The sequence below is a fragment of the Phalacrocorax aristotelis genome, chromosome 17, assembly GCF_949628215.1.
Source record: "Phalacrocorax aristotelis chromosome 17, bGulAri2.1, whole genome shotgun sequence".
Taxonomy (NCBI): Eukaryota; Metazoa; Chordata; class Aves; order Suliformes; family Phalacrocoracidae; genus Phalacrocorax; species Phalacrocorax aristotelis.
Window position 1 is genome coordinate 12772501 of NC_134292.1, and position 23006 is coordinate 12795506.

Below are 23006 nucleotides of genomic sequence, written 5' to 3' on the forward strand. Positions count from 1 at the left end.
CCAGGGAGGTGCATCGCTATACGCTTTAGGGGTGGAGGTCTACCCAGGGAAAGCACTGCCGCACCGTGCACTGCTGAGCCAGCTTGTGGAGCTCGAGGCCGGGAGGTGACTGCCGGTGCTGTTGGAGAAGCTGGTTCAGAAAGCAGGCAGAGGGCAGAGTCCCGCTGGCCTTTCACGGAGAGCTGCCCTCACATCGATCCTCCTGGGGCAGACGCTCTTCCCCTCCCACGGCGGAGCTCAATTTAACTTCTGCAAAAGGATAGTTCTGCTGCGCTGCTCCAAAACCTTGCCTTGGCCAGGGAACCTGCCTTCTCCAGGGTTTTGCATTCCCCACGAGCATGAGAGGCTCGCCCTGACACTGCCGGATCCATTATTCAGGATTAATGCCCATTTGCCTGTTGCACCTTCTGTTGCAGAAATAATGTTGCAGCTTTGACTTGCTTCCAGCAGGGCAATGGAGGAAGCAGAGTTAATATTGTGTCAGAGCGGAGAGGAGAGAGGAGCGTTTTTTCTTGGAAGCAGTAATGTATGCAAGGAGCTTGTGTCACCTAAAGCCCATTCAACATCCTGCGTCGCCTTCCTCGCTATTGCGTGTGAATTTAATAAAGTGGCTGTGACTCATTCACTCTCGGTAGTGGAGCTGACATAAGTAAATACGCAGGCTGCAACCTCGCTGGAGATTTTATACCATCTGTATTTACAACATGAATATTTCAGCAAATTTGACATTTTGGAGACTTCTGTCTTCCAGGTTTAGTGACGACGAGTATCTGGGTCAGGAGTGCTGCAGGTTCACAAGCAGCATCCTGTCAATAATTTAATGCTCCAAGTGCTAAGCAGCGCTAGCAGGACGCACGCCGGCACTGCAGGGTTTGTTGGCTCATTGAGCTGACACAGCTCTGAAGCAACATAAAAACAGTTTTTGATCTCTTGCTGCTGGCCTCTGCCTGAAAAGCATAAAGCAGGAGGCAACCCTGTGGCAGCTATTCTGCTAATGTCACTGTAATACGGATGCTGGTTTACTGTCACTTTTAAGATGAAAACAGCAATACACGGGGTGGGATAGGATGAGGCGTTTCTCAGCCCTTTCTCCGGCTGTCCAGGTACACCGGCTGCCCGGGGCGGGAGGAGCAGCCCGTCGCGCGCCAGGACGCGCTGCATGGCTGCATCCTCTGTTAATTTCCCGGGGGAGCTCGTGCTCAGGCAGCCCCGACTCGGGCACAGGGGCAGCGGAGCAGGCTTGCAGCCACACAAGCTCTCTCCCCCAGCCGCTGCCCAGACCCAAGCTGGCACCGCCGGAACGCAGCGGGATTCCCACCTACTGGAGTGCCCCAGGGACCTCATCAGGTCTTGTATCTGGTTAGTTTAGGTGGTTTTTACAGACACAGGGGCAGAGTCTTCAGTCACCGTGTCACTCGAGTTGGTGGGCAGGTTGCCCTGAGCATGGCTGTAATTGGGGCTCCTTTGGTGGGCTGTCACAGCCACACCCAACAGCCTCTGCCCCGCTGAGAGCAGGCACATGCCATCACACCTGTGAGAGATCTCAGCATTTCCTGGGAAGCTCCACCTAGAGCCTAGGGCACTAATTGCCCTAATGGCCCTGATGAGCCCCATCTGGCCACCCACCCAGGAGCCCATTTAAGCTCAGCTCTGGGCCTTCAGCCCCTGCCTCAGCTATGCCATAAGAGTCTCTCAGACCTGTGCCCCATACGCCCTGTGGATCCAGCCCCTGACTTCCAGACTGGCTTCGGTCCTGCCTTGTCCCCATGGAGCTGCCCCGCAGCCACTGGACCTGATCTGAGCCGCGGGTCGGCTTCCCAGCTTGGCCTCAGACCTGTCTCATCCTGCGGACTTGCTGGGTGGGCTGCATGGGGCATTGACCCTGGCAGCGGCTGTCCCTGCCGGTACCACGAGGGGCTCCCGGTGCGTGGGGTACCTGCCCTGCTGCCTCTGCGGAGCCCCAGCACTTCTGCATGTGCACAAGCACTTGCTGCGCTGCTGCAGCTGGGAGCGTTGCCACTGTCCCCCCGGGCAGAGGGACCCGCTCCCACCCAGCTGAGCCCCGTGAAGATGCTCGTTGGTGTCTCTTGGGGGCACCTGGGCTGTCACAGTGCTGAGGCTGGTACACCAATCCCTCCCCCCTTGGAGGGCAGGGTAGCACCGATGGGAGAAACAGAACAGCCAAGAAATGAAATACGAGACAAGTTGCTGTAATAAATCCCACAATTACCCAAGAGACAGAGGGAGCAGAGCATCCTGCAACAAGATCTTTGACAGAAAAAGAAGAAACTCTGTGAACAGGCCTTCCTGTTAAACTCAGGTGAGATTTTTTTCTTCTCTCTTATAAAACACTGTTCTTAAAATATTTACATTGAAAAAATGCACCACTTTGCATATGAAAGCAATGCTTGGCACAAGCATCCTCTCAGCTAGAAAGCAGCTGGAAGAGCCCTTCTCTTTCTAATGTCAGCTCATTATCGCGTTGTTGAGGCACATTATACACCCTGAAAGCAAAGCCACCCTGGCTCTGTGCTGAAGCTTCCTTTGGTTAGCAAGAAACTGATGACTTCGGCAGCAGAGGAGCAGTCCTGCTTCAGAAGTGTCTGCACTCTCAGGATGTGCTTTGAGGGAACCGCAGGCCTGTAATTGTGGAACAAAAACCTTAAAACTTATGTAGGAGTAGACTCAAAGCTGGAAAGGCAATAAAATGGGATGTCAAATTATGTATTCAAAGAATGTCCTATCATTAGTGATGCCGGGTGATCTGTGGATTCTCCCATCACACGATACCCATCCTCTTGTACCTCCCAGCGATGCAGAAACCTTTCTGAGGGAACTAGCTGATATGCCTCCTTTTGGTTTTATCTCCCTCCTTGCAAGGATTGTTAAGTGTGTTTTCCTAAAGGGATCCTACAGATATCATGTTTCAAGTATTGGCAAAGCTGGGAGGACATTAAGCAGGTGCTGAGCGTGCAGCCTCTTCCCTGCCATCGCTGTAGCTGCCGGCGCAGAAGGCTCTGCCTGTGCTTGCGCCACAGTGGGACTTGGAGCTGCTCGGCACAGTCAGGGCTTCTGCTCCAACCGCTGCCCACGGTGGCTTTAGGTTTTTCCATGGAGAACCCATTTTGGAGCTCATACTCCCGTTTCTGGTCCTGGCCCTCAGCTGTGTAATTCATCCGGCCGCATCCTGCCCCTACCCAAGGGTACTGTGTGCCCTTGGGATGGTGACCTTGTGTTTGGGGGCAGCCAGGCGAGGCTGGGGAGGCTCTCGCTGTTCCTGCTGGCTCTTCATTAAGGATATTTGGATTGCAATTTTTCTCATCTCCCAGCGATAGTGTAATTGTCCAGTTACGACTGACTTTGGCATCGTTATCCACACTGAGTCCTGTCAGACGGATGAGAAACTCACTGGGGTGCTAATATGCACAAGCTGCAGTGGCCAAGGAGCCAAGCAGCAGCATCTAATGCTGCCAGCTGGCCTGGGAATTGCGACGGAGGGAGCCGACATGCTCTTGCAGGAGGGGACGGGGCCCTCGGTGTTACCTGGCACTGCTGTGCTCCTGCACACGCTGCAGTGGTGGGAATCAGGGCAGCTCGGGGCTGGAGTGGGGGTATTAATTCTCTGGCTGCAGCATTTTAACTGATATGTGGATTATTTCTTTTTGGTTTAAAAGGAGTGAAGGGTGCTGGCTGTGGCCCTGCTTTGGGGAGTTTGAAGACCAGAGCTGTGTTTTTAGGGTCCTGCATGGCTAAATGGGAAAGGGACTGCACTTAGAAAAAGTCTTACAAAGGCAGCCGAACTGTGACTGACCTCCCAGTGTCCCTGCCAAATGGTCACCTATTAACTTATTCACATGCATTCCTCTGTGCAAACACCCAGCCATCTGATTGTGTTCGCTGCCAGGATCTTCCTGGGACGGCAGCTTTGCAGCCCTGGTAGCCACCATCGGTGGATTTTCCCTGCACGTACCCCCAGGGAAGGCCTTGGCAAAGCGGTGAACGGTGTGCTGCTCGGTCCGGCTCCCTTCGTCCCACTGGCAGTGGGGATGGAGCAGGCCTGGGGCCGCACTGGTGGCACAGCACCCGCCCCGAGCAAGAAAGCAAGGCAAGCAGTAGCATCTCATCAGAGGAGGTCTGCAAAGAAAACATTATTTCCCCAAATGTGTTCATCCTTCAAAATTATTCAAGCAAAGGTTTCCATCTCACTGTGGCTATTATTCATAATCTGAGAATCTGGATGTGTGGCTCTCCTTGGTAACTAAGCCACATGGAGTTTTTTTCTGCCCTCTGTTTGGGTGGAACAGCAGTTGTACCTCAATCCTGGTGTGTCCCTGCAGAATAAACAGGGCCAGGCCTTGCAGCAGAGCTCCAGAATCCAGACTTCAGCCTTGTGCCACTAAATAGTTCCAGCTCTCCACGCACCCCGGGCCAGCAGCTCTCTGCAACCCTGGCAGGTCACAGGATGCTTTGGGCCCTGCTTTCCCTGTTGTGGGAGGGGGCTGGTGAAGGTCCTTCCTCCTGGACTGTCTCTTTGTATGAGGAATGCCTTGACCCTCTTTCCGGGGGTACGGCTGAGCGCCTGCCCTGGCTGGAGCGGTCACTGGCTGCTGTGTAAATCACAGTTATTGCTAGCAGTGGTGTTGTATATTGGTGTTCTGTAGATCGTAACTGAAACGGGACTATAATACAAATGTGAGGGCTTATCTACACTGCACCAGTGCTATTTAGTAACAGCTATGGGATAGGAAAGTAAACAGGAAATAAATCAAGAAATAGTGCCTTTTCCAGATCACTTTCTGTGCCAGAGTGGATCCCTGAAACAATGGTTCAGAGCAATATTCTGCAAAGGCTATTTTGGTAATTTTCCATTGCTTACTCATGTCCTGTGAGTGTGATGCTCCGGGTAGTGAATACACTTGCAAACAATATTTTCCTAAGCATGCGTGGCAGGAGTGGAGGAGTGGGCTGCCAGCCAGAGCTGGTTCCCGTGCAAGGTCCTAGAAACACTTTCAGGGACCAGCAGGACACCGGCCTGTGCAAGTGGGTAAGTGCCTTCTCTGTCTCCACAGAAAATGTGTTTTGGGGTGTCTGGTGATCCCCTTGTTAGGGAGAGGAGTTGGAGCTGGCTGCCCAGCAGCCCAGGACCCTGCTGTGCACAGCCAGACTGGTGCCCTGCTCACCTCTGCCCGATGCCCACCAGGCTCTGAACGCACCCACCTGCAGCGAGGGTGCGGGCACCATCCGCGTGTGCCCATGGCCGTGTGCATCCCCCAGGAGCGATGTGCCCTCCCTGCAGGAGCCTGCAAAGCAGGGATGCGACAGCAGCTTCACAGCTCCTGTTGGGGCTGCCTGACTGCAACAAGCAGATACGCAGCTGATTCCTTTGGGGCTGCCATTGAGTCACTGACCCTGCAGCCGTTCCTCTAATTCAGGAGCTGGTTAAGCACGTGCTTGAGACTGAACACTCGGCTTTTAGTGCTTTGCTGACCTGGGGCTAAGTGAGCAGCTGATAACACTAAATACAGCATTTTCCTTTTGTATGCAGGCTGCCATGTGAGCTGCAGCATCTCCTCAGACTGGTGAGTCTCCTTGGGACTCCATGATAGCTGCTGCGGCAGGAGTTGCACCACAGCACGTGGGACTGAGCAGGGAGCGAGCCCCCGCTGTGCCCATTCTGCCGGAGGCCCACCCACCCGTGCTCCTGCCCCGGGGGCACCTGGACTGCCAGGTAGGGCAGAAGCTGGGACACAAACACTGATGAGGGCATGTCACTTGGCGAGCAGGGCTGTGCATTCTCCATGCCCATGTCCTGGCTGGGTGAGCCCTCTCTGGAGCCTTCCCCGGGCAGGGGTCCGCCTGTGTGCTCAGTGCCTGGCGGGAGGGACCCTGCCCCAGGCTCCCCCCAGCACCCGCCAGCCTCACCTCCTCACCCCCGGGGGTGCAGCCAGCACCGGCATCGCCCTCCGTGGTGGGAGGGGAATGAGTGGCACCCACCTGGGCAAGGGCTCCGGGAGCAACGTGGGGGCCTCAGCGTGGTGTTTGCCACTGTCAGGAAACTTATGAACAATTCATAAATATGTTTTACAGACAGCTGTTAGTATGTGCTGAGCAATACTCATTCTATAAAGGAAAACTAGTTACAGGGTTATAGCCAGGCCACTTAAATATTATGATCCATAATATATAAATAGTGGGCTGAGCGCTACTGCTGCTTTGTGCTGCAAAGAGCCCTGAGCATGCCACAGTCCTGCGCTTGCTGAAGGTGTCTGCAAGCAATGTACCCGCACAGACACTTGGCTCTTCTCAAAGTCACTTTCACGCCATCCTGGGGTGACACAGCTCACTCACCAATCGAGCTGCAGGCCACCGGGCTGCCACAGCCGCGGCTGGCAGGGGAGGCGAGACCGGTGGTTGGGAGAGGCTTGCTGTGGGGTGGGCAGCAGACCTAGGAGCTGTGCCTCCAGCCGCAGGCACCGGTCCCCAAGCTGCCGCTTGGGATTAGTGTGCATTGTCCCAAAACTAAGGATGCAGTGATGCTCTGTGCCATTTCACGCTCCAGCTTAAGTTCAGAAATGATGTGTTTTAGCCTTGGCTGAAGTCCCACGCTTCCTTGGTTTCGAGGCCTGACCAAACTGAAAGGGACAGAAGAAACTGTCGGTGCAGATGTGGCAGGGAACCAAAAGCACAGCTCAGGGGTGAGGGCTGCCAGACCCTCAGCAAAGAATGTGCCTGGCTGTGGCGTGCCTGGTCTGGCTGGTGAGGAGCTCTGCTTGGGCTGCAGCCTGGCCTGCCAGCAGTGACGGGCACCGAGGTGCATCAAACGCACAAAAATGAGGACTGCAGGAGTAAAATAGTGAGGTATTTTCCCTGCAGGAAGTATTACCCAGCCTTGTTGAACAAGGACAAAAGATTAAACTCAAAGTAAAATGAAATGCAAAAATGCTGTGAAACCTGGTGGGTGGTCTGGGGGTTTCTGACTACAGTGAGCTCCTGAAGTGTCGCTGCATCTCTTCTCAGGATCATGTTGCTACCTGAAATGCTTTGGGATCTCATTATTAAAAAAGCAACCCCGCACATGCCAGTACAAAGAAGGTGCCTAATGCAGAGTTTGCAGGTCTTTAAAAACAACCTTTGGAGTGGCTTGTTTCTGTGAGTTAAGGACTTGCCACTACTGTAAAAGTGGGGGTTTAGCTCTACTGCTGTCAGTCTGCCAGGGCAGGGCTGTGCCCAGGCTCTGGCTATCACTGGATACAGAAGGATGGAGGTTCAGTAGCTCTCAGGGTTTCTGGCAAGCCCTGCCTGGGCATTGTTACAGACAAAACCACCCAGACCCCTCTCGGGGCAGGCTTGGCCTGCAGCTGTGCACTTCCCTCGTTCTTGCTGCCCTTCAGGAGGCATCGGTGGCTGGGGCTGGATGTGTAGGGACAGCCGCACCCTTCCCACTTACAGAGGTGCCTGAAGTGCAGTGTGCACAGGAGTTATGAGGACCTTTTCATTCCTTTTCAAATAATCAAGATTTAAAATAGAAATATAGAAGGGAAGTTGTAGCTGCAAGAGATGTTTTGGTGGGCTAAGCTAAAGGCAGCAGGTTAAAACTACCTCCAAGAAACCTTAAAACCAGGCACCAGCTGACCTTCAACCTGCAGCTGTTCCATCATGGAACTAAACTCTGGGCTGATTTTCCTCTAAAGGCAGGCATGGAAAAAATGGTATATGCAGCAGTATTTCACTGCTACACTAAACGTGGCTACAGAGGGATGAATTCTGGCAACATAAAGGATTTTAAACAAATAAGGGCTTGAGCTTACAGTCAGGATGAGGATGCAGGATCCTTTACAGTGTGTCATAGTGTTTCCCCCTGCAAACTGGGATCTTTTTGGATGGTGAAGCCTGACCAGAAGTTGCCAGGAATTTCTGCTCTGCCTTGGGAGTGAGGGACCGTGCATGTGAAGCAGAGCTGGGCCACTGCCCCTGCACTAGCCAGCAGTGCTGCAAATCCCCATCGTGGCACCGGCACACCCTTCCAGCAAAGCCGTGCTGCTGTGGTCAAACAGCGTGGGGCGACGCAAACAGAGCAGGTCCCGCACCGGTAACAAAGCCAGCTAGCGCACACACTTATTTGGAATGATGAGCTGGAGGATGCAAGTTTTGGCATTCATCCACTCAAGGATGAGCGAGCTGGTGTTCGTTCAGCCACAAATCCAGCATCGTAGCCAAGACTGACTTAAATTCCTCCTATTCAGCATCCTGAAAACAAGACACTAGTACAGACTGGACAGCATGTACGTGACTGCAGAACTCGTGAGAAAGAAACGCTCCGCATAAACAGAAGTAAACAAATGCATTTTGAAAAAGATTTATGTAAAATATTCAGAGGAAAACATTGTACTTGCAAATACTTCTGCTTTTGAGTAACTTTACACTGGTAGATTAACCAACTCCAGGATAGTTATTCACGTACCTAATACCAAGTGTGCAAGTATTTGCTGATTCAGAGCCTGTGCTTATGCTCTGTGAAAAGAGCACAATGGTGCCTTTCCCCAGCCTCCAAGCTCTGCTGGGGCTTAAAGGTCTCCATAGGCAGAAGCACCGAGAGCTCGCCCTGAGCTGTGCAGCCTCCCCAGCTGCAGCAGGGGATTTGCTCCCTTGTGCAGCACAGGGCTCTCCTCGGGCAGCTTCTCCTAGGGTAAAACTGAAGTAGCAGCTAAACAGTGCTTGAAAGTGACTGTCTCTTTGGAAAAAATGTTATTGCAGATCACGCCACAGACATGTTGGGATATATCTTTGCAGTGTATCTTAGAATATTTCGTGGATACTAAGCAGCAATTAGAGTCTTCCTTTGGAATCAATTCATTTCCTACCGCCACAGTAGCAGGGAGGATCTTATTGAAACTCTAGGATTTTTAATATTATTACACTAAAGACTCTCTCAGTATCAGCATCTCCGTGGGGGAGCATTAGCACACTGTAATGTGTAACAACTTCTCCAGTTCAGGAAATCTTGTTGTATTTGTAATAGGGCATTTGGGGCATATATTATGTATGGGACATATATTTCTCATTTCCACCAGGCATCATCTTTCCTTCTCTCTAAATTACTCTCCAAATAAAAAAAAATGCATTGTATTCCTTATTGCTCAAAATATATATATATTGTTAATCTTTGGACCCAGAAGCCACCATCAGGGCTGTATGCAGCAGAAGCCAGAAAGCCTTGGTCAAACAGCGGGGGAACAGAGCTGTAGTTGAGAATACCCCGTCATTACCATGGTTCAGCATGTACCAGCTTAACAGGCATCAGTAAGCCCTCAGCAAGCACCAGTCTAACGTGCTTTACTGGAGAGAAGCACCATCAGGACAGGAGGAAGCTTTGCTCCCAGTCCAGAGTGGTATCCAGGAGTAAGCCGGATGCCAGGATTCCACTGTTGCAGGACACTTTGTTTGCTTTTGCGGTCCTTGGCCGCACCCTGCTCTGCAGGCACATCAACAGCTACAGACCAGCTGCAGCCGGGCCTGCGGGAATCCCTTGGTCAGCCAAGCTCCCACCTTCCGCAGTGGGAGCCAGGTAGGTGCAAAACAGCCTGGAGATACCCGTGGAAGGAAAGGGAAGGGCTGTTTGCTCAACCGCTCCTGCTCAGTTCAGCCTGGCTGAAGGGGTCTACACAGACAGAGAGTCCAAACAGGATGGAAGGAGCAAATGGTTATCCCAGTGGGAAAACAGGCTGAACAGAGCTCTTCAAAAGATGACCAAATCTCAGCAAAAAGAAAATGGGACGCAGGAAAACATCAGGGCTTCTTGGGAATTAGTGGTGTAGTTAAAGGCAGAGTATCAGACAAGGAATGGCCATGTAACAACAGAGACGGACCATCCATTAAATGTGCCACTCCTTGAGCTGGTACATGATTTTGTCAGGGCAAAAGAAAAGAGGGAGGAAATTTGGGTGACATCATCTGAGTGAGGTTCTTATCCTTTTACAAGTTACAGAGGCTGCATTTCCAGCGCAAAGGAAACCATGGCTCCAAGCAGGCAGCATGTCATGGAAAATAGAGGAAACCAGCTCTAGAAAGGGCCTGGGAGACCATCTTGCCTGGTCCCTGCCTCATGGGAATGACTGAGTGATGCCTGGTAAGTGCTTTTAGGAGGGCTTTCAACTAGTCCAGTGATAACAACTCTCCAAGCTGAGCTTCACCGCCTTTGCTATTGTAAAGTTTTTCACCGTACCTTTGCAGAACCTCTTGCTGCGCTCCACACCCACCACTTCTCAATCCAGCCGCAAAGGACAGGAGAGCAGGTTACTGCCCTCCTCTTTATTTCACCTAGAAATTAACGTGTTTTCCTCCCTCCGTTATTTCATTCTTCACCCCAGGATTTTTTCTTTTTCGTTAGATTAGCAGCTCCAACTCTTTCAGTCTTGCATCAAAGGCCATTGATGTCAACCCTTACACCAGTCCTGCTGCTCTCCAGGTCATCATTGATGACCTTCCCTGAGGTGCTCAAAACCAAAATCAGGACAGCCGCAGGATTAATTCATATGATTATGGCTACAGGCCACGCTGCTGTTCCACACTATACTGTGATTTGCATCATTTGCTGATTTAATAAGTGTGTTCTCAATTTCATCAGTGACATGCGATAATATTGAGCAGAACCAGACCTCTGCAGACCCTCAGGTCAGGATGTCCTCCCTGCTGTGAGTGGACTGCTCATGGCTCCCGGCTGCCCAACCAGCCTGGCAAGGCCTGACATCTCTAGACCACATCATCTTAGTTTGTTTTTCAGGCCATGGTGAAGGGAACATTGAGTATCTTACTGAAGTCAACGTAGTTCCCAATGCTGCTTATCCCCGAACCACAGGCAGTGTTTTCTCAAGAACACTAGCTTGGTTTGACACAAGCTGCCCTCCATCAGTCCACACCAGCTGCTGCCTACCTCCTAGATGTAGTTTGTTTCACAAGGAAGACTGAGCTTGCATTGACCGAATTACAATTATTGAGCTCTTTTTCCCTCTGGCATCGCCCATCTCCCAAAGGCTCAAGGACCGGAGCTGACGGCTGGGGCAGACCACCGGCTGGGAGAAGCCCTTGAGAAGTTCCCACCCAAGTGGGGTCAGCAGAGGAACCGTGTTCTCTGTGAAGTTTAACTGTCTGTGGCGCGGGGCCCACAGGAGCTGCCCACTGTGCCCCGAGTCCCACGTTCGCTGAACCCTGGGTGGGAGCCCCGCTATCCCGGGATGGTGGAGGGGTGCGGAGCCCCGCTTCCTGCTCCTGTCCCGGGGCGCTGGGGGGGCGCGGAGCCCCGCTATCCCGGGATAGTGGAGGGATGCGGAGCCCCGCTGTCCCGGGAGCCTGGGGGGGGGCGCGGGGCCCCGGGGCGCGCCCGCCGTGGGAGGGGCAGGGGCAGGACAGCCCAGGGCCGCCCCGGCCTGCGGGGCCGGTTCCGCGTTGGGCCGCGCCCGGGCGGCGGCGGGAGGCAGCGCTGCGCGGTGAGTGCCCCGTGGGCCGGGCCGGGGCGGTGGTGCCGCGGGTGCGGGGCGGGCTCTGGGCCCTGCGCGGTCCGGCCGCGGGTGGGCGCGGAGCGGCGGGGGCGGGGGCCTGCGCGGCGGCGGGCGGGTGGCGGGGGGAGCCCGAGCTGCGCCGCGCTGCGCTGCTGCGGCCCCGGCCCCGCCGCTCCCCGGGGCCCGGCACGGCGCGTTCCGCCAGGGAAGGCTCCGCGCCGGGCTGCGGCCTGCCCGCCGCTCCCCGCCCCGCTCCGCCCGGGCCCGCAGGCCGCTCCCCCGCCGCCGCCGCTCCTCCCGCCGGGCCGCGCCGCGCCGGCCCCGCCGGGCGATGAGGAGCTGCTTCTGCCTGCGACGGGGGAGCCGCGACCCGCCGCCCGCCGCACGGGCAACAGTTAAGTGTCCCCGGACCCGCCGCGGCCCCTCGGCGCGGCCCAGCCCGGCGCGGCCGCCGCGCTCCCGGGCGGGGGGCTGGGCCCGGCGGGCGCTCGGGGCTCCGGCGGGGGCGGCGCGTCCGAGAGCGGGGCCCGGCCCGGCCGCCCGGCCCCGGCCCGGCCCCGGCGGCGCTCGTACGGCCGGGGCGGCGCGGCGGCGGGTGAGGCGGGCGGGCTGGGACCCTACCCGCTCGCGGCGGCCCCGGGCGCGGCCTGCGGTCGAGGCAGAGCCCCCCGAGGCGGCCGGCTGCCCGCGGCGGAGGGGCCGGGGTGGGGGGGTGACCGTGCCTTCGCGGGGCCGCCGGCCCGGCGTGCGGGGGCCCTGAGCTCCTTCGCGGCCGCCCGGTCAGCCCAGGGCTCTGCTGGGGCGGGCGGGCAGCTGCAGGCACAGCTTCGGCGGCGGGCACGGCGTGGTGACCTTGATTGCGCAAGAGCCTACGGCAAATTTTGTCAGTGAGCGGCTAGAGAAAATAGCAAAACCCCCCTTCTTTCGCGTGGTTCTTTGCCGCAAGTGTTCACGGCGTGGGTTTATTTGACTGCCCGTTTTTCTCACGTGTTCTCAGGTTTCTGCATATCTGGAGGTGATGATGTGGGCTGTCGTGTTACAGTGCTGGCCGGAGCAGCGATACTGAGCTGCCTGTGTTTTATGTGCTCCCCTCCTGCGTTATGAAGGCTTGCAAGCTTTCCCCGTGGTTTCTGGAGAGGTTCTCAAAGCTCCACCAAGCTTCTCTGAGAAGGGGCGCTTGCAGCTTGGTCATGGTAATGCAGACAGAGTCCTTTGGCTGAAACAAGACCTGCTGGGCTTCAGCAGGTGTTCAGCTGGTCAGGCTAAAACTTGGGTTTCTCCATCTTGTGTCCTATTTTAACAGAGTAAGAACATGCTAACATATACCTTGGTGGAGCCTGTGTGTCGTGTGGCAGGTTGGTAGTGTCATCCCTGTAATCTTTAGCTGCAACGGCCTTACCGGTGAGAGTTTTCTCAGCATACTGGGACAAAGGCTTAGTTTGAGCTTCTGGAGGTGTGAAGTAAAACGGAGAACATTTTAGTCTTGGAGCTCTGACAATGTGAATCCCAGGCTGAAGGGTTCCTGCAGCCCCCAGGGACTTATTCACACACGTGCCAAGATAGAAATAACTGAACCGAATGTAATTTAGATTTTGCTGCCCTGGTGCAAGGTCATCTGTGTATGGGAACCTATTTTGGTTTGAAACAGGATGCTCTTCTCAAATGAGCATCCGTAGTTAGAAGCGCTGTGAAGCAATACAAGATCTCAATTTTGCTCATTCCGTGTCTTAAGTTCCTGTTTCCATCCAGTTCAGTCACACACAGTAGAGACTTTGCAGCTGATAAGGCGCAGCTGTCTCGAAGATGGGAGCCTGGGTGCAGGGGTGATTCCAGACATACCTTTTTTGGGACGGAACGTGAAGCTGAAATTCTGCCTGCTTGTGATGGAGGCCTCCAGGGCCCTGACCCTGCGTCCTGCTGCGCTCTCCTGTTTTTCTGACCAAAACTATGTCCTATTCCATGAACAGAAATAGAAAATTGGCTGGGGCTATGTCCTGTTCGCGGACGCGGTGGGAGGACCGGGCTTGCGGAGTACGTCAGTTTAACGTCTAAGCAACCTGCGTGTGCCAGCAGTACCTACTGCCTTTTCAAAATGATGGAGTGATAACCTGAGCAGGCGAGTGAGGGTTTTAGCAGTGTGTCTGCTTCGGTTTGATGGGATTATTTCCTGCAGAGTGCAGGAACTCAGTGAGGTAGTTGATAATTTTTTTCCAGTTTTGCCTTAGCTCATACTTCTCTGCCTGTGGGAAGAACAAGTCAATGTCAAAGTGCAGGGCTTGTAGTTGAAGGAAGGAACAATAAGACCATTCTCTTGCCGAGTCCCTTGCTATTTAACTTCAGAACTTGACCTGCCGTGCTGGCAGCGTGATGCTTCTGTAGCAAATACATCATCAGGCTTGATCTGATCATGTACCCACCAGCTCTTGAACTTGCCTAACTTGTTGAAGAGGAATACCGAGAGGAAAAAATGCTCTACAAACTCACAGTAATACATTCAGTTCTGAAAATGTATTCCTGTGCAATATATGCATCCCAGCAGAAGCCCAGCAGTGTGTGTGGTCGGTCACCTCAGTGGAATGCTCGAAACGGACAGTGAAGCCAACAGAAAAGTATGCCTAGGATAAACTAATACAAGCGGAGATGAGCTAGCAAGAAAAGGGATGAGAGTGAGTGAAAAGGACATAGACAGTGTTGGGGATGCTAGGAGAAGGAGAGGTGTGTGTGACTGCTGGCATGGGCTGCAGGACAGCCTCCTCTGGGGTGGTGGGCTGCCCTTGGCTTTGCCATCTTGGCAGGGTGTGAGGCTCGGGGTGCTGGAGCTGCGCTGCCAGTTGGCAGAGGGCTTTGTGCTGCCAGGGCAACACAGGCCCCATGTTACACGTCTCCCAGGGAGCAGAGCCGCTGTGCCTGCTGGAAGTAGGTACTTTGCAGCAGGAGGTCCCTCAGCAGAGCACTGGTGGGCATTGTGTCGTGATGGATCAAACTGAGACCCTGGCTGGACTGTCAGTGTGTGGTTTTCTGACTAAATGTCACTGCCTGCTGCCCACACTTCCTCTGCTCTTCTCCCCTGCCTGTACCTCATGGCTTGCCCTGCAGGCTGGCAGCCTCTGGAGTTAGGGGTGACAGGACAGGACAGAGTGCCGCTTGCTCCAGTTTGTGTAAAAGGCCATCAGCCCTCTGGCCTCAAACTCCCTGGTGCCAAGAATTCTGGAAGGCTGGTCGGCAGCTCTGCCTGGAGGCTGCCTGCTGCAGGGCACCACAGCACCGGTCTGTGCTACCCTCTCCGTGCACTGTGGCCCACGGAGCTGGGTTGAAGCAGGGGGCTATGCTGCACTGCTGGGGGGTCAGGAAGGGGTCTGTGCCACCCCCTCCAGAGGTGCCAAACCCTGGGCAGGAGGAGGCAAAGAAGATAAAGCAGGGGCTTGGCTGAGGGCAGAAGGAAGGTGGTGTGGCAGAGGCTGGCAGAGTCCCTGAAGGCCTCTCCTGCAGCCAGGCACCCCGTCTCTGCATCTTGTCCTGCGGCCATCCTACCTCTCTGTGCTCCGTGCTGCTTGGGGCTGGTGCCGGAAGGATGTGCAGTGACTTTCTCTGGTGGAGGCACATCCTTTCCCCTCTGGCTTTGTCTGAGCAGCCCTGCAGTGTTTTGAAGCTTCTTCCTGCCGTGGGGCTCGCATCCGGCTTCCCTTCGCTGCCTGGGCATGCGGGGGGTTGGATGTCGCCCTGCATTGAGAACGGCCTACAGGGAGCATGCTCCCAGCTAAGGGGAGAAATCTAATTGTTTTGGGCTGTTCCCAGAATAACCCTGCAGCACGCAGAGTGGTGGAGGCCCTTCAGCAGAGTTTGGCAAATGCAGCTTAGTGCAGGATGGTGAAAGGCCATCTCCTGGTCAGCTGGTTTGAGTTCTCGGCCACCATGATGTTAGGTGGGCGTATAGGTCAAACTCGCGATGTTTAAAGAGAACTTCATTAAAATAACAAGCTATCTAACAGGAATATTTATAGAATGCTGCTCCTTAACTTGATCTGTTCTTCCACTGTTTGTTTTTTATTTTTAAGTTCAAAGGCACGATAGAAAAGAAATGTAACTTTGCAGATGCCCTGGGGGAGAAGTGCAACGTAACTAATCGTCTATACGATTGCCTGGACAGAGACTCCCCTCTGACCTGTGCAGAGTTCACAAAAACATTTGTCCGAGTGCGCAAACCGATTGCGGCTGCTCCGTATCTGTTCCAGATGCATCCTCGGTGCCACCCACGCAGCGGGAAGCTCCCACGCGCAGCTGGCCTGGCACAGCAGAGCCTTGCCGTGCTGCAGTGGCTGGGTGCGGGCCCTTCGAGCCCTGCTGCCCCAGCCCTCCTGCTGCGGAGCAGGGTGCGCCATGCTGCCCGGAGACCCGTGGGTTTGTTTCCTGGGCAGATGCTCTGCCCGCCCGCCACCGCGGCTGCAGGCACGGGCTGCGGTTGGAGCACCAGGCAGAGGAAGGTGCCGGGCTCGCTGGGCGCTGTGCAGCGGTGGCAGGCAATGGGAGCTCGGCTCGGCCCTCGCTGTCATGGGGTGCTGCTCTGGGCCCTGCGCCGGTGCCACATCGTGTTTCACTCCGCGGCTTCCGCGTCTCGCCCTCTCGAGGCGGAAAGCCCTGCTCCCCGTGCTTAGCCGTTGCTGCCGCCATAGAGGGGCTTTGTGTGAGCCGGAACAAAGTGAGGATTGATGCTGTTTCCCCTCCCCCTGCCGCGCTGAGTGGGACCGCAAAGGATCCGACAAAGCTGCCCTTCTTCCCCCTGCCAAGGACGGGGTGCCGTCGGGCTGAGGGGCTCTGCCCAGCGGCACCGCGCTGCGGGTAGAGGCACCCACCCCCCTTCCTGCGGAGGTGCTGGGGACCCCCAGCACCCTGTCCTCAGTCTCTCCCAGGCTGACCGTGCTGCTGTTCGGGTTCCTGCCAGGGCAGCTGGCCCTCCCTGCAGCAGGCCCCGGCATGGGGAGCTGGGGTCTGGGCAGCATTTGGCAGCAGGTCCCTGGCCCGCATTAGCCCCATTCCTGCCATTACCAGTGTGGAAGAGGAGGGAGTGCCAGGGGCTCCCTGCCCATCTGGGGTTTCCCAGGGCCTGAGAGGGGGCTCAGCCCCTCTGCGTCCCCCCTGAGGTGTTGGTGCCATCCCGGCCGCCCCTGCTCCCCCCACCTCTGCGGAGCAAGCGGTGCTTTGTTGGGGTGGTTTGGTGGAGGCGGAAGGTGCCAGGGGAGTGGATCTGCTTCCCCTCGGTGTAGCTGCAGCTGTGCTGGAACCTGCCGTGCGGTGTTCTTAGCGTGCTGGGGAATATTGTCACTTGCCTGGATTTCAGTTCAAAATGGCCTACGAGAAGCTCATATCAGCATTTGTTATCTCCCAGCTCCTCCTGTTGTGTAATAACAAGTCGTCATGTTATCGAGAGTGACTTGGAAAAGTTTCAGAAAATGTGCATCTGTATGAAGAACAGATTGTAAGTTCTTTGTTAAATTCGCATTATGTTTGCTCGGTACTGTGTGTTTTAGGCAGTGGGTTCTGGATCATTTGCGAGGCGTCTGGGTGAGCCGGTGGAGCAGTGCAGGCAGCGGTGCGGGGTTCGTCTGGGCTGCGCGGGGTGCCACCAGTGTTCCTGTGGCAGAGCCCCTGCTCCTCGCCTGCCCTGAGCGCAGGGAGCCTGTCGGGAGGGGAGGGCAAGCCCCTGCGGCTCAGGGTGCGCTTCTCGTCGTGCTTTGGAGGCTCAAACCGCGGAGGGAGCAAAGTGGGTCTGCTTTGCTCTGTGCGTGCTGGATGCTTGTCTAGGTGGCAAAGCAGAGCTCTCTCCTGGGTTTGGTTCATTGGCAATAGTGTTTTCACCATTACTGGTCACTAGCTTCTGTTGTTTTGGTCTCCTCAGGTAGTCTGGCGGTTCGTGTGACATTATTATTATTTACATGGGGCCCGGACTTGCTCTTTTTTATTGCCTGCAGCACGATGTTTGTTCAGACTGGGCATTGTGAAGTGTAAACCCAGGTCCCTCTGGCACCAGCACTCACCTCTGCCTTTTCTAGAAGCAGTAAGTAACCAGCTGTCTACATGGCCTAGAAATGCTGGGGTTTAATTGCTCTGAGGAGGGAATTGAATTAGGTAGCTCTGGTTCACGGCTTGTCTGGCTGCACAGCAGTGACGCTTGTTTACACAAAGCACTGCCCTTTTATCTCGGGGTGCGTGGGGGGCGGTTTCCTGGGGCATTCCTGCCTGAAAGCCGGAGAAGACTTGCCCTAACTGGCTGCCTCTGCAGGAGACCACATGCTGAGGCAGTGGCACCTTTCCCGATCCTCCTCCTTCAGCGAGTTGTTTCAGCAGCTCTCTTGTCCTCTCTTCCTGCTTCCTGCAACAGCATCTCTCCGAAATTGGTTGGTCTTACCTGCTTCTGTCTCCCTTTGCGTACCTCCTCCCCTGAAGTACTCGGTGATGCCTCCCTTCTCCTGGAAGATGCTCAGGCCTTTTCAAGGCCTCTGTCTGCTTTGCATCAGACCATCCTGTGCCGCTTCATCTGTGTTGCCCTGGTGTTGAGCAGCAAGCACGGTTTTGCATACAGCGCCAGATACATCTGTGCTGCTACATGAAAACGGTCTGGGTCAGGGGGGTGCGATGGGGCTGAAGACTCGCGGGGGAACCCCCAGCGTGTCTGACACCCGTGGTGGATTGGGAACCTCCCAATGAAGTCATTAGGAGCAGATTTCTTGCTGCTTAAAATGGCAGAGCTGCTTCAGCCAGCCTGACTCAGGGATGAAATTTCCTATCTGTTTGGGAGGGAAGGGAATGAGCTTGGGTTTTTCCATCGTTGCGAGATGGAGACCAGCCCATGCTAAGTATCCTGGAAACAACAAAATTAATCTTGGAAGAGGCTGCTGGCCCAAATTCCAAACCTATTGGGCATTGCACAAATGTACCCTCTTATCAAAAGCAAATGAAAGTGCAGAAGGTGTGTCTGGCCTAATCCTGTGTTTAACTTGGCAGTCTGTGGTGTGTCAGCACAGGCACTGTGGCATGCATGCAGGTTCTCCGGTGCTCTCTGTCTTCTGGTGGGGTGTGCTGCCGAGCAGCCCTTTAATTCTGCTCTTTTCTTTCAGGATCAGTCCATAATGCCTGAAGTGCGAGACCTCTCAGATGCCTTGCCCGACTTGCCGATGGATCCCATCACGGGTGTTGGCGTGGTTGCATCGCGGAACCGAGCACCGACAGGTTATGATGTAGTAAGTAGAGCTATTTCAGCTGCTGTTGCTAATGCTTTGGTTCTGCACTGATGAGGCTTTACTTTGCTGGGAACAGCGTCTCTTCCAGAGAGGGCTTGCCTTCAGACGTGTGCTTTAAGAAGTAATTTGATATCCAGCTGCCCACCTCTCAGCCCACAGCACTTAGAGCTTTCCCCCAGTGGAGGTTTGTGGGTGCAATCATGCTACTTCATCTGTATCACTCCAGAGGAGCATAATTACCTGGAGGAGGGGTTTTCAGAAACAGCTGGCCACTGTGGCATGCAAATTTAATAATCCTCGTAACATTCATCCTGAAGGAGTCCTAAGTATTGCACAAATTATATCTGTGAATAAATGGATCCCGCATCAGCTGTTTAATCCCACATATCAGCACTGCACAATGATGATGATAAGCTCCAGAATGGGAAGCAGAGAGTTTAGCATCCAGCTGAAATTGCAGGGGTGATTTTGATGGACAGAATGCAAACCTCTAAACTAAGCTTTGGTAGGAGGCAGGGCAGCAGGAAAAGGCAGCTGGATACAGCAGAGGTGAATATGTGAATGGATAAAGGGAGCTCACTGTTTAACAGTTGCTTATTCTTTGGAGTAGTTGCTCTGTAACCAACAGCATGGGTTTTCTCCCCATATATTAGTGTTCGAAACATTGAAATATCATAAAATACTGACCTTGCAGAGCTCTGTATGGAAAGATTTGGCCCGTAGTCCATCTGCTCACCTTTTTATGATCCTGCTCCAACTGTGCTACATCACACCTTGGGTTTCCAGGGTTGGATAGCTTGTGTGGTCGGGAGTGGAAACCAGTTGACTTGAGGCTTTCCTCGCACCTTTTCAGCTCTGGATCATTGCATACCCTGTTAGTGTGAGAAGGAAGAAGATGGATTAGGCTGAAGTAAGGACACAAGGGAGGGAATTGTGAAAAGGCTCCTTAAAGACCTGGAAGGTTTTTGCATTTACTGCATTTTTCTGAGTGCTGATTACCTGAGCGAGCCAGGCTGTGTAATTAGCTGCTTGCCCTGATAAAGGAGCATGGGACAATGTGAGAGTTGTGATAACAGAATTGCATTCTGCCTAAATGGCTGGGCAGAGAGAGCGCTCACCCCAGATAGCCTGTCTGTGGTTTAATAGGGAGCTTCAGCACTAACGCAGTTTAAACTAAACAAGATAAAAGAGTCTTCCTGTGGCTTAATCCAATTACGGTGGTGTTGTAATAATGCTTGTGAATGTGGGTCGCTCGCTCCTAGGGGGCACAGAGGAGGCTGCCTTTCCTCTGGTTGTTCTGCCTTCCTCTCTGCTCACAAGGAGCTCTTCTCTGGCCCTGGGGCCAGCAGTCCCTGCTGCAGGCCGTGGGGAAGCGCCTGCTGCCTGCAGTTGTCTTACCCTATGCATGGCTTCCACACGCTTACTCCTTCAGCCTCGTGTGGCACATCAGCGGTCCGGCTCTGTGCCCAGATGCTGTCAGCCACAGTCGGTGCCCTTTCCACTGTACAGTACCTGCTGAGATGGGGCCGCTCTGGGTGCCACCCTGATGTGACGGGACGTCCTGGTGCCCAAACTCGTGGGACGGTGGCACGCAGGGCTGTGCTTTTCGTGCCTCGATGTCTGGGAAGGTGGCTCCTCTGCGTGAGACTGGATCTGGAGCAGTGTGTGGTATGCGGGGTTGCCACTTGCCCGTGACCTCTCTGGAACCCAGTCTGTCCTATCTGAAGGCATGAAGCCGAGTATGCAGAAGTGCACTTCTCAGTGCAGCAGAGAAAGTCATGTTCGGAGACGTGGGCAGCGTGTGGCTTGGGCGGTCTCAGGCTCTGCGTTTCTCCAGATAGGCAATTTCCCTAATGAGACACCAACAGTCGATTGTTGCTTCAGGGTGTAAAGCCTTGATGAAGGCAGCTGTGGCAGCTCCATCCTAGGAGAGTGCTCTCTAAAGCCCTAATAGTTGTGGGTTCAAACTGCACCCTGAAAAGCAGAACCACTCTTGTCTTTTGGGAAGCATTAATACAAGTTTGTCTTGGGATGTTGCTGGAGTCCCCTTAGGGATCTGATGGCTTTGCCTTTTGCTGCAGCTTCTGCAGCATTCACTTCTGCAGGTGGATTCAGAGTTGCGTGGGAAAGTACTTCCTCTTGTTGGTGACAAATTTGACATAGTGTAGTTTCACGGACAGTTTTGAGTTTTGTGATGGTGAGGTACCCAGTTCTCTTTCTGAGACAGCTATGTTATTAATAGGATTTACCTGGTTTCCCTTTCGTTTATGCTCTTTTTCCAATAAACAACCATTGCCATATTCTTTTCCTGCCTTCTTCCCTTTGCCGCTCTTTAAAACAAACAAGCAAAGGCACAGGTGCTTTCAGCCCAGTTGTAAGCTGAGCGTCCGGCGGATGTCCCGGTCCGTTTCCCACGTTTGCATGGAGCCCCGGCGTTCAGCATACCACCCAGCTGGAGGTGGTGGTGCGGTGGAGCCGAGGGTACCAGACCTGGGGGAATCTTGGTGAAGGGATCAGAGATCATTTTGCTCTTAGTAGTTTTTTTAATTACTCAGAAATCTTCATTGCCTTTGTGTCTCTGTAGAAAACAGCTACTGATGCTTGTAATGACTAGCCAGGTCTTTTGACAGCTGAAGCACCAAAGACTTGATTTTGCCACAATGTACAGTGTGTCTGAACTTAGATTCCTGAAAATCTGCCCAAACTGGCAAGACTGAGCGTATGGGTGGGGAGGAAAGGGAGGAGAGGTGGGCGGCAGGGAGCCTGGGGTAGGAGAGAGGTGTGGTTCCTGTGCAGCTGCGTTGCTTGCTGCAGGCTGAGTGCCAGCTCCACAGTGGGGTTTGCTCTGGGGCGAGAGCCCAAGCATGCTGCTCACCCACAGCTGTGCTGGAGCAGGGACGGCCCTGCACACCGCTGGGGGACACCTTCCTTGCTGGGTGTCACTCCATCAAGTCCATTTGTTCATAGCACGTGCCTGAGGAGTGTCTTCCCCCAGCTCCACGAGGAGAAGGACCGTTCCTTGTGCCTGGGGCACCGGGTGCCCAGTGCCAGGTGCCGTGTCCTCTGTCCTGCACGTTCCTCACCTCTTAGCCGAGCGGAGGGCTTGGTGAGCTGGGGCTGCACAGCGCCCACCCTGCTGGACGGGGCTGCCTCAGGCTCCCCGGGTCGTCTCCCTTCCCACGTTGCCCCACCGAGGGCACGCTGCCATCGCGAAGCAGTGCTGCTCAGGCACAGCTCTGCTTCAGGAGGTGGTGGGGATCCTCCTTGCCTGCAGGAGCCCAGCAGGTGATGTAAGAAGTTTCCTGTTTATATTGTACTGTTTTCTTTCCCCATGAGTCTTCTGACAAGTTAACGCATGCTTATGTTCTCCGCTCTTGGAAAAAGTCTTCAGCAGGATGATGCAGAGGCAGAGTGCTCGGATTGCTGAGGGTGTCACTTGGGAATGTTGCATTTTGGCAGAAGCAGGAATGGTTTTGCTGGGGTTCCCACGGGGCCCCGGTGCTGGCAAGCTCTTGCCCCTGGCTGCTTTTTGCTCCGCTGCTTGCGTCCTCCTGCGAGGCTCTGCGGGCGGCACGGCACAGCCTGCCCGGTGCTGCCAGGGAAGCAGTGAGGGGCTCAGTGGGGATGCTGTCGCTAAGGGGCAGCGCTGCGGGCCAGGCCTGGCACTGCTGGCTCCCAGGAGCCAAGGAGCTCGGTCCTGCGTCAGCTGCTGGCGGTGCTCGGCTCCTGCACTGCCCGGCCGGCTGTTGGGCAGGAGCGGGAAGGGGAGTGCGGAGTCAGCCGGGACTGCTGTGCCTCCCTGGAGGTGGGCTGGGTGCCTCGCCGCGTGGCTCCCCGCAGAACCAGCTCGAGTCTTTCTGCTAGCTATTTGATAGGTTGGAATGGCAGGGTTCTTCCTAAAAGGGCGTGTGGTGCGGGTTGGAGTGTTTGGGTTTTTTCATCATTAAGTCAGAGTATAACAGTGCCGGGCCTCCCTTCCTCCAGAGGGGGGGCACTACCAGCCCGCCGGCACAGCGGCCCTTCACGTGTCTTGGCCAGCTGCAATCCAGTTGTGCCCTGGTCAGTGAGATGTAGAGGAGATGATATCAACTGAAGTGACGTAGTTCCACCTCAAAAATTATTTGGTATTGTTGTAAGTGATGTGAAGTTCCTAAAGCTTAGAGAGCTTAGATAAATAGTGCATTTGACAGTAACTTGTATAGCACCAATTTTACAGTTGCAGACTGGGTTTATTGCTGCCTGTTGAGTTTTGAAAATCTTTACTCTTCAGAGAAGA

At 54.6% G+C, this 23006-nt stretch overlaps 1 protein-coding gene and 1 long non-coding RNA gene across 21 annotated transcripts in view; one reads left to right on the forward strand and one right to left on the reverse strand.

Moving 5' to 3' along the window:
• Window positions 1–5434, reverse strand: part of LOC142065650 (uncharacterized) — an 8154-nt gene extending 2720 nt beyond the window's left edge. The window contains exons 1-3 of one of the 2 annotated variants that reach the window (XR_012663470.1): window positions 5218–5434; window positions 3971–4134; window positions 1–2640 (exon numbers count right to left, since the gene is read on the reverse strand). The exon at window positions 1–2640 is cut by the window's left edge and continues 88 nt beyond it. This is a non-coding gene — a long non-coding RNA (uncharacterized LOC142065650). The remainder of the gene's footprint in view (window positions 2641–3970; window positions 4135–5217) is intronic. The other variant, XR_012663469.1, reaches the window with a different exon arrangement.
• A 4017-nt stretch (window positions 5435–9451) lies between these two features.
• MVB12B (multivesicular body subunit 12B) overlaps window positions 9452–23006 on the forward strand; it is a 79247-nt gene continuing 65692 nt past the window's right edge. For 2 of the 19 annotated variants that reach the window (XR_012663527.1, XM_075112360.1), the window contains exons 1-2: window positions 17588–17887; window positions 18608–18730. Coding sequence is in view for 5 of the 19 variants with exons in the window: in XM_075112360.1 (XP_074968461.1) it covers window positions 18620–18730 (111 nt within the window). In the remaining 14 variants the exon portion in view is untranslated. Of the gene's footprint in view, window positions 9566–9979; window positions 10127–11216; window positions 11484–11593; window positions 11895–12165; window positions 16969–17388; window positions 17548–17581; window positions 17888–18607; window positions 18731–23006 lie in introns of those variants that run through there. The other 17 variants (XR_012663526.1, XM_075112359.1, XR_012663528.1 and 14 more) reach the window with 16 other exon arrangements.